Source organism: Schistocerca cancellata, chromosome 4 (assembly GCF_023864275.1).
Source record: "Schistocerca cancellata isolate TAMUIC-IGC-003103 chromosome 4, iqSchCanc2.1, whole genome shotgun sequence".
In the NCBI taxonomy this organism is placed as follows: Eukaryota; Metazoa; Arthropoda; class Insecta; order Orthoptera; family Acrididae; genus Schistocerca; species Schistocerca cancellata.
Window position 1 is genome coordinate 562,633,422 of NC_064629.1, and position 18,142 is coordinate 562,651,563.

General features: G+C 39.2%; 1 protein-coding gene across 2 annotated transcripts in view; it reads left to right on the forward strand.

Annotated features, from left to right (window-relative positions):
* Positions 1–4,578: 4,578 nt before the first annotated feature.
* Positions 4,579–18,142, forward strand: part of LOC126184250 (AP-3 complex subunit sigma-1) — a 117,640-nt gene continuing 104,076 nt past the window's right edge. For both annotated transcript variants that reach the window (XR_007536829.1, XM_049926618.1), the window contains exon 1: positions 4,579–4,786. Coding sequence is in view for 1 of the 2 variants with exons in the window: in XM_049926618.1 (XP_049782575.1) it covers positions 4,718–4,786 (69 nt within the window). In the remaining variant the exon portion in view is untranslated. The remainder of the gene's footprint in view (positions 4,787–18,142) is intronic.

Below are 18,142 nucleotides of genomic sequence, written 5' to 3' on the forward strand. Positions count from 1 at the left end.
ACCACCACCACCGCGACTGTAATGGTCACTTAGTTGATGAGATTATGAACTTTAATCTTTCTTTTTGAAATAAATGCGACTCACTGAGTTGTTATACATATGTACATTTTGCTGAGGTGTTATGGAGTCAGCCGGCCAGAGTGGCCGAGCAGTTCTAGGCGCTACAGTCTGGAACCGCGAGACCACTATGGTCGCAGGTTCGAATCCTGCCTCGGGCATGGATATGTGTGATGTCCTTAGGTTAGTTAGGTTTAAGTAGTTCTAAATTCTAGGGGACTGATGACCTCAGAAGTTAAGTCCCATAGTGCTCAGAGCCATTTGAACCATTTGTTATGGAGTCATGTCTGGACTCATTTTAATGGTGTGGTGGAGTAAATTGATGGAAGGCTGGGGATGGCACTGTTGATGGCTGACTTGGGGTATGTTATGCTGACACCAGTCAATGAACAGAATTACATTGGAAATAAAATTATGTAATTGTCAGTGTCACAACCAAGTTAACAACAGGCATCACTGCTTAAAAGGTCTCTGTCAAGAATGAAATTATCACTCTACAGCGGAGTGTGTGCTGATATGAAACTTCCTGCCACGTTAAAACTGTGTGCCAGACTGAGACTCGGACTGAGGACTTTTGCCTTTCATGGGCAAGTGCTCTATGAACTAAGCTACCCAAGCACGACTCACGACCTGTCCTCACAGCTTTAATTCCGCCAGTACCTCGTCTCCTACCTTCCAAACTTCACAGAAGCTCTCCTTCGAACCTTGCAGAACTAGCGCTCCTGGAAGAAAGGATATTGCGGAGATATGGCCTTGCCACAGCCTGGGGAATGTTTCCAGAATGAAATTTTCACTCTGCAGCGGAGTGTGCGCTGATATGAAACTTCCTGGCAGATTAAAACTATGTGCCAGACCGAGTCTATAACTCAGGACCTTTGCCTTTCATTAAATCACCTTCTAACTATTTCTCTACCATTCCACTCTTGAACAATGTGCAGGAAAACTGAACATCTATATCCTTATGTCTGAGCTCTGATTTCTCTTATTTTATTATGATGATCATTTCTCCCTGCCAGGAAGTTTCAGGTCTCTGTCCGTTTAGAAACTTCTCCAAATTCACAAAAGTTGATGGTGATATATGGTTTGAAACACCAACTATCAAACAAAACAAATGTATGTGTGTGTGTGTTTTCTTAATAAATTATTTGAAGTCCTGAACAAAAATCCCAGTTCCCATGTATAAGATAATGTTACGTGGAGACATAAATACAAACACAAATATCATAGCTGAAACAGTAACACACTCATAAACACACACAGCAGTTACATTATGTCAGAGTTATCACAAACTGCTGCAGGGCTAACCAAATATTCACCAACAGTGATCAACCAAGTGTTCAGAAATTATGGCAGAGAACACTGTTGTGAATCTTTAAATGTATTGGGAATCTGAAAATGTTTGTACATTATAAAAAGTTGAAAGCACACCAAACTACAAACTGACAAAACTCTCTTTTGAAAGCCCAAAATACAGGACTTATTCAAGTTCAGGGGAAGTATGTAATGAACATAATGTAGTGTAAAATTCTCTAGGTACATATATTTGTACGACTATTCTGCACTTAAGTGTCTGATAGAGGGCTCATTAAATCATCTTTCAACTATTTCTCTACCATTCCACTCTTGAACAATGTGCACGAAAACTGAACATTTATATTCTTATGTCTGAGCTCTGATTTCTCTTATTTTATTATGATGATCATTTCTCCCTATTTAGGATGGTGTCAACTAAATATTTTTGTATTCAGAGGAGAAAGTTGATGACTGAAATTTTGTGAAAATATTTCACAGTAAAGAAGCACACCTTTGTTTTAATGACTGTCACCCCAACTCATATATCATGTTCATGACATTCTCTCTCACACTTTGCGATAGAAGAAAACGAGCTGCCCTTCTTGCATTTTTTAAACTGCTTTTTAAACCAACGTTTTCAAAACTACAGACCTCAGTAGGACTGTCCAGTAAAAACTAATAGATCTACATCTACATGGATACTCTGCAAATCACATTTAAGTGCCTGGTAGAGGCTTGTAACTGTAAGTATTAAAATGTACTCCAGAACATATTAGTTACATAAAAAAGAGCAGTAGTCACCTAAAGTTCCTAAATATACATTATAGTCACAATTATAGTGCTGCTCACGGCAAAAAGGCATCAAATACCACACTAATATGAGAGTAAAAGCCGATTGTTCGGAAAGATCGTGTGACGAGGAACGGATGAAAACGTGTAGAAATATAAGAATTAATTGGTAAAGAAAGGGGTAAGTCAATGAATCATTCACAGGTACTGTAAACATTTTTAATCAGAACCCTTCAAGTATTTCAAAGATATTGGAACAAATATTTCTGAAAGAGGCGTAATTTATTTGAAAAATTATGCAGGAAGGTCAGTTAGGTTCTTACCAGACTACAGTATGTGAAACTGGGAAATCAGTACTAATTTTTAAGAACAGTTAGTTGGTAGCATAATGCAGTGCCAGTCTGTGTACTACGAGAGAGTGTAGAGCTTTCTTCCATAACACAGCAAATAAGTTTTTGCAGATCAGATAACATTCTAGAGGATCTGAAATAGGTAACTATTATATCTTAATTGGAGAAAGGGAATAGAGAACTTACAGAAAATTGAAAACCTGTATCTTTGCTTTCATCTTCTTAGAAATAGACTGTTATAACAAATGAGGTACTTAATTTAGCCTGAATAAATGTAATGCCCTGAGTGAAACTCAGGTCAGTCTCTGTAATGGTAGATACACAGAATTAGCCATAGTACTATTTACTTAAGTGGCACTTGTTGAAACAGACAGTGTTGAGTGTCACACAAGCTATTTTAGATTGCTCTAAAGGGTTTGATGTTCTAGACTATAAAATTCTACTAAATCAGTGCAAAGCATTAGCGCTACTAAGAGTAAAAATAAATAATTCCAATCATATTTTGGGGAAGGATACACTTGAAGATACCAAGGTGTGAAATAAAGTGGAATTTTTGAGCTAAGCATTTATCAAGTATAAACGATATACAGCAGAGCCTTAGGGAATTATATTTTGTATTATCATCCTTAACAGCAACAACATTATCTACATAGATAAAACCCAGAACTGTTCAAAGAGAAAGCAAATGAAACAGTCTGTGATTTTATTAGAGAAAGAAAATTATGGTTTACTATTCATTGTTGGATGACAGTTCTACATATAGTAAAATAAGGATGTTTCTTGGATCAATATTGATAGCCAATAAAACTGCAATGCATACAGAAATATACTAGCAAACAGAATATCAACAACATGTTACGTCCATAGAGTTGTGCCCAATTGATAGTGTTACGCCACAGAGGAGAAAAAGGGAAGAAATTTAAATTTGTCTTCAGTTCACGTTAGCACAGCCCAGGTGACAAAAGACAGAGGTGATGACATAGCTGTTATGCTGCGGAAAGAAACAATCAACACTGTAAGTTGGTCATGGCCATTATAAATCAGAAGCAGAACGAGTATGAGTTTAATGTTCAGGTAGCATACTTCAGCAATAAATATTTGATATGTTAATAAAAAAACACGATTTTAATGATTTCTGTATTTCATTCAATAGGTAGGATATGCTAAATTTAATGGCAGACATTTGGAAAGGCATGAAGGATATACAGTATCAATGTGATAGTGTCTCCATGGACTCAACGTTAGCCAACAGGGTTTGATAATTGTCTTTGATTTACACCCCACGTATGCAGTTACTTTTGGTATATATATAAATGAATAATGTAACAGTTCTTCCAGCAGTATCAATTACATTGTTTAAAAGCATGTATTTACGTAAGATCATCGCACAAAATTATAAATTCTTCTCCAACCAGAACAATATATATATATATATATATACAAACGCGTGTGTCTAATGTGTATGAATTTATTGGCGCTTCCAATGTAGACAATATCCCATCAAGGCTCATGATATCTTAAAAATGGACAACATTCTTGACTGAAGTCAGTGATTCTAAGTGTTTATGTAACTTATTCTTATTTCTAGTGAAAGCTACATCAGACTTAAAATCATTAAGTTTAACAAGAAAGGTATTTATTTTTCAGTAACACACATTTTCAGTAATTTGCCAACAATCATTAAAAGGTTATCCAAAAAAGTACAGTTTAGGAGGAACTTAAAGCATTTATTACTAGTGTGTCAGCTAATATGTCTAATATCATTGTAAAAATAACTCGTCTCTGAATAAACAACTAACTAAACGTCCCCATCTCTAACCACCCCTCAGCGTTTCTGAAATAAACTATAAAAACTTTGTTATCACAAATGTTATTTCATATTCGTCGAAAGTCAACTGAATAGTGACTCCTAGCTCACCAGATAATTTAAATTTGATACAAGAGAAAATTTACGGGCAGAACGGTGACCCATTACGTGGAAACACTTCTGGGGCGCCAGTCTCATTTACTGGAAGTGTAAGTGTAAACTTAGTGGCGTGTCTCTAAATTTCTTTGGGCACCTTGCTACATCATCTTTGGTTCCATGCAGCTTAGTGCAGTAGAGATGTAGTGTGCGATTGACGTGAGGAGTGTAGTGTGTAAATAAATTTTTGATTTGGTGTAGCAGCGAAATAAACGCTGCTCGTTTTTGTTTGTTAAATCTGCGTTTAAAATCGTTTGCATAAGAGATGATTAAAGCAATATTAGTGTTTAATAATCATGGGAAACCACGTATGTCTAAATTTTATCAGCATTTTGTAAGTATCGTGTATTATTCATAGATCTGTAATTTCAGCAGTGTTGCCTTCTGTGAAATGTCACTCATTTGGTGCTAAATGCACTGGCATGCATTAAGCTTGTATTGGTATACTTGTATATTTGTAAATTTACAGTATTTTTTTCTAAATATCGCGGTGTAGGACGTGGTATGTAAGGTGGTTTATTATTTCTCGTCGATTCCGATGAAGTAACGCAGGATGTAGTATTTGTATATTCGGAAAATTGGACATGTGTTTAACATACGTAGTTTGCGTTAATTACTTCTAGTTGCATATGGTAGGGAATATTACAAATCTTAATACCATGTACCAGTTCTAAAGTTTTACTATTAGATGCAGGATTTAGCACACTGCTGTAATTAACGAATGTCTGTGTTATTTACAGTCTAGCTGTGTATGACAGCTTGTTGTTTATGTAGATGTTTGTAAATTATTGTGTGTTAACTACAGGAAATACGTAAAACATTAGCCTGTATATAAACGGGCAATGTCAAATATGTAAATAGCAAATTTCAGATTATGTATTAATAGCATTACTAATGACAGTTGTGACTATAGCCCCTGTGTATTGCACTTTGGTGCTAAGTAAAGAGAACGTTATTTGCCTCAGTGGCAATGCTGTTGTCTTATGATTTAAAAACAGTTGGAAAATTTAGTGAAAATGAGTCTACTGGTATTAGACGGAGAAATATTTCGTGTTTACTTTTCGTACTCCTGTTGGTTTCCTCCTTGTAACATACCATGTAACATTTCATTGAGTGTTATATTTGCTTGTCATGTCTATTTTTTCGAGTATTATCTTTCTTTCGATACTCAAACTAATCTGTGTTCCAAAACCTAAGGTTGCAATATTGATTAGAATGTATTTTGATCCCACCAAAATTTATATTGCTTTTGTCAAGTATTTTTACTAGTTACTGAGAAAAACTCTACAAATAGTGATTAAATATGTATTAAACTCTGAAGAGACAAATGAACAATCGTCTTGACTGAAAGTGAGTTGTTTCTGACATATAAATTGACCAGCAGGCAAGCAGAATGGTGGTGACATTTGTGGTGCACCTAGTCTATCTCATCTTGGTTGTTCGTCATGTAAAATAAGCCTAAAGAGAGAACTTCAGATAGCCCTCTTGGGAATTTTACTGAATGAGATGGTGCACACTGAACTTGAGGAGAAGGATGAGTAAAATGTTGTCCTGGCTTTATTGGTTTGGGTTTTCTGCAGTTTCACCAAATTGAGGCAAATGTTGAGCTGATTAATCCCAACAGAGCTGTGCCTGATTTGAGTACTCAGTGTTGTGAGTCTGAGATCATGCTCAGTTAGTGTAATGACCTACTAAACAAACCAGTGCATTGAGTAAGCAGTTTGATGAATCGACTTCCAAATTGACATCACTTCAGCTTAATATTGGGATGATCCCTTAAACAATGTCATGGGTTCATTCCTGTCTTTTCTTGTTCGTGATTTAATGCTTCATCTGTAAAGACCTTTGGGTGTGACATTTCATCTTGCCTTCTGTATTGACATTCACTGTCCTGCCACTGTAGTCCTGTTTAGGTAAAGTGGGGCTTGTTGAGTACATGGAACAGACATGAATAGGGTACAGAGAAAGAACATAGGATGGATTTGAAGATTTCTAGATGTGAAAGTTTCAGCAGCAGTGGTTAGCAGAGTTGTTGATACCTTGACAGCGAGCAGAGTGAGGCACCACAGAGGAATGCTAAAATAATAGCACAATGTAAGGTAAGGGTTCTGTATTGAGGGAAGGAGATTAGGGAATGAAGATACAGTACAGTTAGAGTAAGGTAGACAGGTACTATGACTTGTGTGAGACTGGTGAGGAGGAAGGAGTGTGGAAGAATTGGGTGGGAACATTAGTGCGTTAGAGATACGTGGTAGGCTGGGACTATCAGAGTTTGACAGTTGCTGATATAAAGGATATCCTGGCAAGATTGTTTTCACATGCACAATTCAGAGAAGCTTGCATTGAGCTGTACACAGTACATATTTCGGTTGCTTTGTTCGCACTTTCCATAGGGTTTTGTTTATAGTAGGTGGGGTGGGGGGGGGGGCACTTATGTGGTCAGTCAGCAGGTATGTAAGGAATATTGGGTTTCCATGAGGGTAAGATATTAAGGTAGTAAGATATATTTTTGACTGTGGTAACACGGTGAAGGCCTTGGCAAGATTTTGTGTGTTGGAAAAGGAACTGCTTTTCAGTACAGATACAGCATACTTGGATGGCGAGGCTTTATGTAGAAAACTTTTTGGCTTGTGAAGGATGGAAATTGTCAACACACAGTTTAGCAAGGCTTCTTGTAGAGGTTGGCTCACATTAATATCCTGAAAATATAGAAACTGTACGAAAATGTTATTGTTGAAATGAACATTATGAGATTTCACATTTTGGCAAAATAAATACCATACTTGTATTATTAATTTGATGTAATCATGCAGATTTATTTTAAAGGATAAGATTTTACTGTTATGTCAGCTTTCCATGGAGAGGGTAACCTATGAGGAAAAAAATGGTGGCTAGTAGCAAGGCTCTGATGGGCCACCTACGGGTAAGTTGTCAGGGAATTATGTAACACTATAGTAGTTTCATAAAGGGAAGAACAAGTGAAACTCGGTAAAGTTGCAGTTCCACTGTAGTTATATTAAACCGGTTTGCAGGCATATAAACTGTAGCAGAAAAGTTTTTCACTTCCATCATGCTTTTGTAAATTTTGTTGTTTTGATTGCGAATGTCTTTCTCACTACTCTTAACCATCAGAAATCGCTGTGCTCTGCCATGTATGTATGTAGGTAAAACTAAAGCAGCATTCTCATTGCAGTTCAACAGAGTGCACTGTGTGCCTGTGTGTGGGATAATGTGGCTTGTTTACAGTATTGTCTGTCAACGTTCTTCAGAGGGACACTGCAACCCTAGACATATATGAACTGTCGTTCTATGGCGAGAAGGCTTGTCAGCACAGTAAGTTGCCTGCTGGGCGTACACCCCGTTGACATTGTTCAAATATGCAACACAGCAGCCGATGTCCATCAGCAGGAGCAGCTAATGACTGTCAGACAGCAAATGACCATCAATAACAGCTGACGCTTAAGAGATATAAAAACAACTGTAAACTGATTGTTTGGCTGGCAACTGTGAAGATTGGTGACCCAGACAGCATGCAACCATCTCCACATGATCAATTTGGCCATTATAAACAATGGTGCAACAACATGACAGCGTTTTCAAGGTAGTGACCACAAGACAGATCATAATGCTCACAAACAAACATAAGTAACACGTGGAATATTTCAGTTGACCAATAACACGAAAGTAGTAGGTTAAGTAGTGTATAAGGTTAGGGACTGATGACCTTAGCAGTTAAGTCTCATAAGATTTCACACACTAAGTACCTTGGTTGTCACTGGAAATCGCTGAGGCTATTAAAGAGTTCTACAGCATCATAAGCGGCACCCTTCCCTAGAGCACCTAATAGCTTTTAAACGTCTCCATGCTTGTGTTTGCCATCTTATAAAAAGACGGAAACAGGAGTGTTGGGAGAGGTACATCTCGACCATTGGGTGCCATACGTCACCTTCCCAAGTCTGGATGAAGATCAGATGTGTTTGTGGGTACCACACCCCGACAGGTGTTACTGGCATTAACATCAGTGGCGTGTTATCTACCGACGCAAACGCAATTGCCGAGCACTTTGCTGATCACTATGCTCGAGACTTCGCATCAAAGAATTATCCCCCCGGCATTTTGCACCCTTAAACAGTAGATGGAAAGGAAAGCCCTCTTGTTCACTGAACGTCACAGTGAACCCCTACAGAGTGGGAGTTGCTCAGCGTCATTGCACACTGCCCCGACACAGCTCCTGGGCCACATCGGGTCCACAGTCAGATGATCAAATACCTCTCTTCTGACTACAAGTGACGTCTCCTCGTGATCTTCAACCATATCTGGTGCAATGGTGTCTTTCCATCACAACGGCGGGAGAGCATCATTCCAGTGCTCAAACCCAGTAAAAACCCGCTTAATGTGGATAGCTATTGGCCCATCAGCCTCACCAATGTTCTTTGTAAGCTGCTGGAACATGTGGTGTGTCAGCAGTTGGGTTGGGTCCTGGAGTCACGTGGCCTACTGGCTCCGTGCCAGGGCGGTTTCTACGTGGGTCGCTCTACCACTGATAATCTTGTGTCCCTGGAGTCTGCCATACGAACAACCTTTTCCAGGCGCCAACACCTTGTTGCCGTCTTTTTTGATTTACGGAAAGCGTATGACATCACCTGGCGACATCATATCCTTGCCACATTATGCGAGTGGGGTCTCCAAGGCCCACTCCCGATTTTTATCCAGAATTTCCTGTCACTTCATACTTTCCATGTCCAAGTTGGTGCCTCCCATAGTTCCCCCTATATCCAGGAGAATGGGGTCCCACAGAGCTCTGTATTGTATGTATCTCTATTTTTTTGGCCATTAATGGTCTAGCAGCAGCTGTAGGGCTGTCCGTCTGCCCCTCTCTGTAAGCAGATGACTTCTGCATTTTGTACTGCTCACCAGTAACATTGCACACATTTGTAGTTCTCCTAAGCATCCGAATTACAATCTCCTTTTCCAGCCACGGCAGTTCATCACCCGCATCGGAGGACCAGGTCAGGGCTGATGATTGTGGTTCACATCCGATCTCTTCTGTCTTAAATGGAGTCCTTGCCTTTACCACCTGTACTTGAGATCCAGTCACGTTCACCTTCATGGTGTACACCTAGGCTAAAGCTTTGCCTGGACCTTTCATGTACTGGAACCATGAAGTGGTTTACACTGATGGCTGATGGTCACGTTGGCTTCGTGTATGTTCATGGAGGACATATGGAACAGCACTCCTTGCCATATTGCTGCAATGCTTTCACTGTAGAGCTGGCGGCCATTTCTTGTGCTCTTGAGTGCATCCACTCATGCCCTGGTGAGTCGTTTCTTCTCTTTAACCTTCCCAGCACCCTACCTTCGGAGTTGGGCGACAATGCCTCAACAGCAGATTTAATTTTACGCTTTATTCATGAGGGGAGTGTTTATCATACCATCTAAGGGCGGGCATTTAGCCTTCTCACTGAGGTCACCACCCTCCCTCCATTTTAACTCTGTCGCACTTTCTTTGCGTTTGTTTGTCTTGGTGGTCGTCTTTTCCCTACATGTGTTCATCTTGCCTGTCTTTTTGGGGTGGAGATTTTAATGTGTTGCAGAGTAGCTGGCTCATCCTCTTTTATTATTGTGATCAGCCAGCCCAGACCATATGCTCTATGGTTTTAATACCTTCTTCTACTTTCCCTTGTGGTGTGTGTTTTCTCCATTTTTTGTTCGTTCCATTCGTTTTCATTTAGGTGTGGTGTTGGGTGTTTTTGTACCTTGAGCCTTGCTTGCGTCAGGAAAAAGGGACTGATGACACTGTAGTTTGGTCCATTTGTACCCCAAACCAACCAACCAACACTTGCACACAGTGAGAAGATGTTTCAGTGATACCAACTGCAGCCTGAATGCGAGGCCTGTCTAAAAAGTATCTGACCTTTAGCCAGAGAAAATATTTCGAATACCTGACAGGGTTGGGACCCTAATCCCCTTCAAAGTAGGCCCCTTGTGCTTGCACACACTTAGCCCACTAACTCTTCCACTGCCGGAAACACATCTGGAAGTCTTCTTTTGGAACGGTGTTCAGCTCTGTCGTAGTGTTCTGCATTCTGTCTTCTCTACTCTCAAAACAGATCCTTTCAGTGGTGTCTTCTATTTTGAAAACAACCAGAAGTTGCAAGGAGCTGTGTCTGGAGAGTAGGAAGGTTGACAAACGGCTGTATTTCCATGTTTGGCCAAGAAATTTTGGATCAAGTGGGATGAATGCCCGAGGGCATTGTGGTGATGCAGTTGCCAGTTTTTCACTGTCCACATGTCTGGTCTTTTGCGCTGAACTGTGTCACGGAGTTGCCGGCGAACTTCTTGATAGTACTCCTTTGCCACTGTTTGTCCTCCTGGTGCGTATTCGTGATGCACAATTCCATGGTCATCAAAGAAGACAGTTAGCATCACCTTGATTTTGCTTCGCACCTGCCGCACTTTCTTCAGTCTGGGAGACTCAGGATCCTTCCACTGTGACTACTGTCTTTTTGTTTCTGAGTAGTACTCATACACCCATGACTCATCTCCAGTCATTATGGTGTTCAGAAAGGATCAGTGTTGGTGGTGTCTGGAAGGTCCTGTGCAATGTCAAAACAGAGGTCTTTTTGTTCCGGCCACAACAACTTGTACATGAATTTCGCAGCCCCTCGGTGCATGTTCAAACCATCACGCAAAATTACATGTGCAGAATCTTTACTCACTCCAACCTCTTGGGCAATCTCCCACACGCTCAAATGATGATCTGCTATCACCAAATTTTGCACCCTCTCAACAACAGCTGCACTCTGAGCAGTTTGGGACCTGCCAGAACGCTGGTCACTCTCCCCTGATGTGCAGCCATTTTTGAATCGGTTGAACCGCTCCTTAATTTGTGTTACACTCGTTGCATCTTCTCCAAACACATGCTGAATCTTACGAATTGTTTTGCTTTGAGAATCACAAAACTTTTGACAAAATTTGATGCAGTATCTTTGCTCAACACGTTCAGTCATCTTGAGAGAATTGGTAACCCGACGAACACATTGTGTAACACCTCACTCGATGACCGACAGGCAGCCACTGACACGCTGGAAGATGGGGACAAAATTCACCCATGTGGATAAAGGTCTCTTCCTATACTGTGTACATTGGCGCCGTGCTATCGTTTCTATTTTGTGCAGGAAAATCAAAGGTCGGATACTTTTTAGACACACCTTGTATATGATGTAACATAGGTACACAAAAAAGTTGATCACCTCGCAGTCGGTGATTCATCTTCTCATGAAAACTGCGTCTTCTGGTGGATCTCATAGACTTGCTGGTCAAGGACCCCACTCGTTTTGTTTCACTCGTAAAGAAAAGGAGCAACACACAGGCATTGTGCTAATTTTATGAAATTGAGAGAACTAATAAATTATGAAATAGAATTGCTGTTCAGTCAGGTGTCAAAATGTGTAATGCTGCTGATAGACACATGAATGCGAGAGTTTGCTGGAACTGGTAATTCGGTAAGCACTGCGCCGCTCCAGTCCAGAGATAAAGGCACAGTGAAAAGATATGGTAGATTAAGGGGAAGAATGAGGGACTAGTGCAGTTAAGAATTAGGATGAAAAAGTCATCATCATTTATATAAAAACTAAAATGAAAAGAGAATGCAAATCAAGTTCCGAGGGTGTTGGGTTGCAAGAACATGTTGAAGGGCAAATTCCCAACTGGTTTTCCCGGAAACTAGTATTGGGTGGGAGAAACCAAATAACCCATGTTATGGTGGAAGCATTCAGGCCCTTGAGTCGTTCTGTAGAGCACGTTTGCAACTGGGTACTGGATGTTCCCAATCACAGTTCTTGTAGCCCCATTGAAGTCCCCACATCACACCTTCTAGATCTGCATCCTTGTTATGAGAGACATGTGCGACCATACCAGATTAACAGTATGCCACAGGAAAGGAGATTGCCTTTGACTCAAGAAATCTAACTATTGATGTCAGCATGGAGGGAAGGGCATTTTGCTGGCAGAGCAATCTTCTGGCAGGTGGTGGTCTTAAGTAATGATAATGTGGTATGAAATCTTTTCTGCATTTGCCATTACATCTCACCGTGGAATGGTTTTGGAACTAGTTAACAAGTTGTGTGCAGTTATTTGTAGCCAATGGCACTAAGTTGGTCACTTTCTCAAGGACAAGGACTGTATAGAATGATATCAACACCCTTGTGCAAACATCTCAATTTTGGGGTGTGAAGTAATTGTTACCAGTCACAATAGAGGGTAATTTTATGTAACACATGACTGGTTTCAGGCTTGTGCTCATCTTCAGGTGGTTCACATTGAGGTACATGTTTCCATACTCAATCTTAGAGATAACTGTTTAAATCAAAAACAAATAATGTGATGATGACTAAATACACACAAATGCAACAGTGAGAAGTAGCTAAGTGACGTATTGCAAAATATGGTAGTACTTATATAAAGCTGGTGCATCCATATTATTTTCACATTACATTTGTCACATTTTTGTACAAAAATATTTAATTTTTCCATGTTGATGGAAAAATTATTGGTACTTCCGTATTATGTCTTTGATAAAGTATTGGCATTTTAACTGTTGGTAACTTCAGATACAATTGCACTCACAAGATGTTTACATTTGAAAAACAGAGGTTTGGTCAGGGATAAAGATGGGTCAGCTCGCATTACCAAACTGGGTTAATTCAGGCTGATAGGAAGTCAAATCAAGCTGAGTTTGACGGTTATTAACTCAAGTTGTGTTCATGTGCTGCGTGGCAGCTGATGCTATTGGTGACGGTTTCACATGAGATAGGTCATGGCGATCAAACCCTAGTTGCGTCTATGTCTACAGAATGGGACATCACTCACTGTGGTCTTTAAGAATGGAGTAGCATATTACGATTTATTTTGTTACAGAACAATAGCGCCATGGCAACTCGGAAATTAAATTTTGAATACAAAGTGACTGAGGGAACTTTATGCCAGTCATACTTGAGCAGTGGTATTTGGCTACCTTAAGATCATCCAATCATCATCGAAATCCTTACAGCAAATCCTGGGAGGGGGGAATAAGGGGAGAGGGAAGGGAGGGGGGCCTCAAGAGTGTATTTTCAAATTTCAGCCTATAGCACGGCAGCCATTCATGCGCATGATGAAGTATTTCGCTACCTTAAGATGGCCTGATCATCGTACAAATCATACAGCAAATTCAGGGTGTCTGATGAGTGTATTTTCAAATTTCAGTCTGTAATGTGGCATCTATTTATTCTCGTGATGAGGCATCTTGTTACCTTACCATTATGGCAAGTTTCGCATAAATATCACCATCTTCAAAATTTCATGTCAAAAGACTTGAAATTGTGCATTTTAGTGCAATTCACAGTCGTGAACATGAATTTGGCTATCTTATGATTGGCTGATAGTTGTCAAAATCGTCACAGCATGTTTCGGGTGGTTCACAAGTTTTTTTTCCAAATTTCAAAACAAATGAACCAAAACTGCTGCCTGTAGTGAGGTATGCAGTCATGCTCGTGAACAGAACTTTTGGCTACCTTGCAACTGACCAATGTCTGTCAAAATTTATACTCTGAATTTTGGATGTTTTGCAAGTCTATTTTTGAAGTTTCAGACCAAAAGACCCAATATTGTGGCCTGTAGTGTGGTATGCAGTCATAACCGTGAACAGGGATTTGGCTACTTAAAGATTACCCAATAATTGTCAAAATCTATACAGCATATCTCAGGTTTTTCCCAAGTTTATCTTCCAAATTTCAAGCCGATAGACCAAAAATTGCATGCTATGTGGTATCCATCACACTCATGACATTATATATAATTGCAGATTAGGAAACTGTAAAGCTCGGGTTGGTTAAGTGAATTGTAATCCGCGCAGATGCTAAAGAGAGAATGACGCTGAATTTTTTCTCACTTGCTTTGGACTTGGTTTACACAAAATTTCAACTCCGTTAACTCAGATTGTTGTGAACCTGAGTTGGACCATCACTAGTCAAAGATCTTAAATCAAAGAAATAGAGAGATGTTAAATGTGCAGATACAGAAGAGATATAACATTAATTTAAAAAAAAACCTTGCTTCTTTTCATTCATCAAGAGGACTGAGTGGGACTCTGTGTGTACAATTAAGCGTGCGTAGATCTGAGGACTGCCATTTTGTATTGTATTGGGCAATAGCAGGAGTTGTTTATGGCAACATTGCTGGTGATGGGTTTTCAATAAATTTAAAAGGCATATTTTTTTTGTTTATGATAGAGATTTTAAGATGATTGCGTTACATACTTGATGTGATTCTATGTGATTAATGTAAATATCTGCAAGGGTTCCTCCTGAACTGCTGCCTGTTGCAAGACACCATTGGGTGTGGGGTCACTGTACTTTATGTATTTTGTTCTTATGAAAAAATTGCCAGGTTTTGTTGATTCATACATAACACTGGCTGAGTTGCCTTTGTCAGATTTCACTACCAGAGCTTTGTTTTCATACAGTTTTCTATTAATAATACTGAGTATGTGCATAATTGTGTGTTTTTCAATGTTGTTGTTTTTTGTGCATGGTATTCTTAACTTTAAGCCCAATACTAATATCTGTTCCATACTGTTCATTTTATTTGAGTCACGTGCAATTTTAGAGCAAAGCATTAAATCCTCTATATTGTTATTATTGAACAAAGGTGGAATATTATGTTCCAAGCCTTTTTTAAGTAACCTAACTCACTTTCATCTTCGTCAAATATGGTAGTGGTGGATTTTATCACCCTGTCATAAACATTTGTTCTCTTGTGGGAGGAGAATCTAGTTGTTGTATTTTGTTAGAATTAAGAGCAATTAATTTCTGATTATGTCTAGTTGGCACAAGTAATTGTTCTTTGTTGACATGGTCTCTGATTTTATCTCAAATGTTCATGAATTGCATAGGAGTCAATGATTTGCTTAGTGCCTATTGTAGTTAGACCATTTACATGTTAAGTATATCTTTACATAATGATTTGATCTCATTGTTTTACCAGATAATTTCACTTTTACTTTGTTGTTTTGGCTGACTGATAACTTTGTTGTTTTGGCTGACTGAGTGTGGCTCCTTATATTAATTTTAATGTAATCAGGATTACTTTACACAAAAGGCAGTTTTTGTTAAATTTAATTTAAATGGTGATCTTCAACACTGTATATGCACCTGTGAATGTAAACCACCTGAAGATGGACACAAGCCCGAAACCTGTCCTGTGTTACATAAAATCACCTTCTATTGTAACTGGTAGTGGTTATTATTCTACACCCAATAAAGGAACATTCACAGAGTTCAACTGCATCCGTTATGGATAAAATACGTTTAATGTTGCCTAACAAGGCATCACAAACTGTCAATGCATTTAGAACACACAAAATCAAGATGATGGAGACCATTCAAGCAATCAAAGAAAGGCCTCAAACATAATATTCCACCATCGTGTTGATACTTCCGCGTGTGTGAGCAATGACAAGATGTAGGGACTTAAAACAAATTTCCCTCTCCCGTTCTCTTTCTATCTCGATATGTACCAGCTCTTTGCAAGACTTACAAGGAGAGGTCTCCAGCAGTGTGATTGGCTTTTTGAAACCATCTATGTGGTGATGGAGGTTAAGATCCCAGGTATCACCCCTTGCAGCCATTCACCCTAGTAGTCCCTCATTTGCAAGTATTTGATGAAAAAATGGGAATTTTACAGTAGCACTAAAAGAGAAGAATTTTGTAGACTGATTGCATGGTGTACTGGATAGGGTAAGGCTTTCTGCTGAAGGCAGTGGGTTCGAATATCGTCAGGTGCTTTAAATCCTTATTGAAATGACTGATAATTAGCCTTATTCAGTTAATTGATTTAAATGTAATTTTTTGCTTCTGTTGCTCTGTCACATCATTTTAATCATCGTATGAATTTTTCGCTTGTTCTCATTTTTTTCCTTTATACCACTCTTTTTCTACTTCAGATTTTTGTGACTGTGAATTTAAGTACAGTTATCTGTTATCATATTTAAATATTTCAAAATGCTAAGTTAATTGGTAAAAACAAAAGATGAAATAATATATTTATATTGACTGTGTAATGGTGTCAAAAATGTGTTTTTCGTTACAAGGTGCACTTTTTTAATGGTAATTGTGAAACTGACATTTAAAACATAGCCTAAATTTGTATTGCACTATGTTGTTGTTGGGGTCGTCAGTCCTGAGACTGGTTTGATGCAGCTCTCCATGCTACTCTATCCTGTGCAAGCTTCTTCATCTCCCAGTACCTACTGTAGCCTACATCCTTCTGAATCTGCTTAGTGTATTCATCTCTTGGTCTCCCTCTACGATTTTTACCCTTCACACTGCCCTCTAATACTAAATTGGTGATCCCTCGATGTCTCAGAACATGTCCTACCAACCGATCCCGTCTTCTAGTCAGGTTGTGCCACAAGCTACTCTTCTCCCCAATTCTATTCAATACCTCCTCATTAGTTATGTGATTTACCCATCTAATCTTCAGCATTCTTCTGTAGCACCACATTTCGAAAGCTTCTATTCTCTTCTTGTGTAAACTATTTATCGTCCACGTTTTACTTCCACACATGGCTACACTCCATACAAATACTTTCAGAAATGACTTCCTGATATTTAAATCTATACTCGATGTTAACAAATTTTTCTTCTTCAGAAACGCTTTCCTTGCCATTGCCAGTCTACATTTTATATCTTCTCTACTTTGACCATCATCAGTTATTTTGCTCCCCAAATAGCAAAACTCCTTTACTACTTTAAGTGTCCCATTTCCTAATCTGATTCCCTCAGCATCACCTGATCTAATTAGGCTACATTCCATTATCCTTGTTTTACTTTTGTTGATGTTCATCTTATACCCTCCTTTCAAGACACTGTCCATTCTGTTCAACTGCTCTTCCAAGTCCTTTGCTGTTTCTGACAGAATTACAATGTCATCGGCGAACCGCAAAGTTTTTATTTCTTCTCCATGGATTTTAATACCTACTCCGAACTTTTCTTGTTTCCTTTATTGCTTGCTCAATATACAGATGGAATAACATCGGGGAGAGACTACAACCCTATCTCACTCCCTTCCCATCCACTGCTTCCCTTTCATACCCCTCGACTCTTATAACTGCCATCTGGTTTCTGTACAAATTGTAAATAGCCTTTCGCTCCCTGTATTTTATCCCTGCCACCTTTAGAATTTGAAGAGAGTATTCCAGTCAACATTGTCAAAAGCTTTCTCTAAGTCTACAAATGCTAGAAACGTAGGTTCGCCTTTCCTTAATCTTTCTTCTAAGATAAGTCGTAAGGTCAGTATTGCCTCACGTGTTCCAACATTTCTACGGAATCCAAACTGATCTTCCCCGAGGTCGGCTTCTACCAGTTTTTCCATTCGTCTGTCAAGAATTCGTGTTAGTATTTTGCAGCTGTGACGTATTAAACTGATAGTTCGATAATTTTCACATCTGTCAACAACTGCTTTCTTTGGGATTGGAATTATTATATTCTTCTTGAAGTCTGAGGGTATTTTGCCTGTCTCATACATCTTGCTCACCAGATGGTAGAGTTTTGTAAGGACTGGCTCTCCCGAGGCTGTCAGTAGTTCTAATGGAATGTTGTCTACTCCAGGGGCCTTGTTTCGACACAGGTCTTTCAGTGCTCTGTCAAAC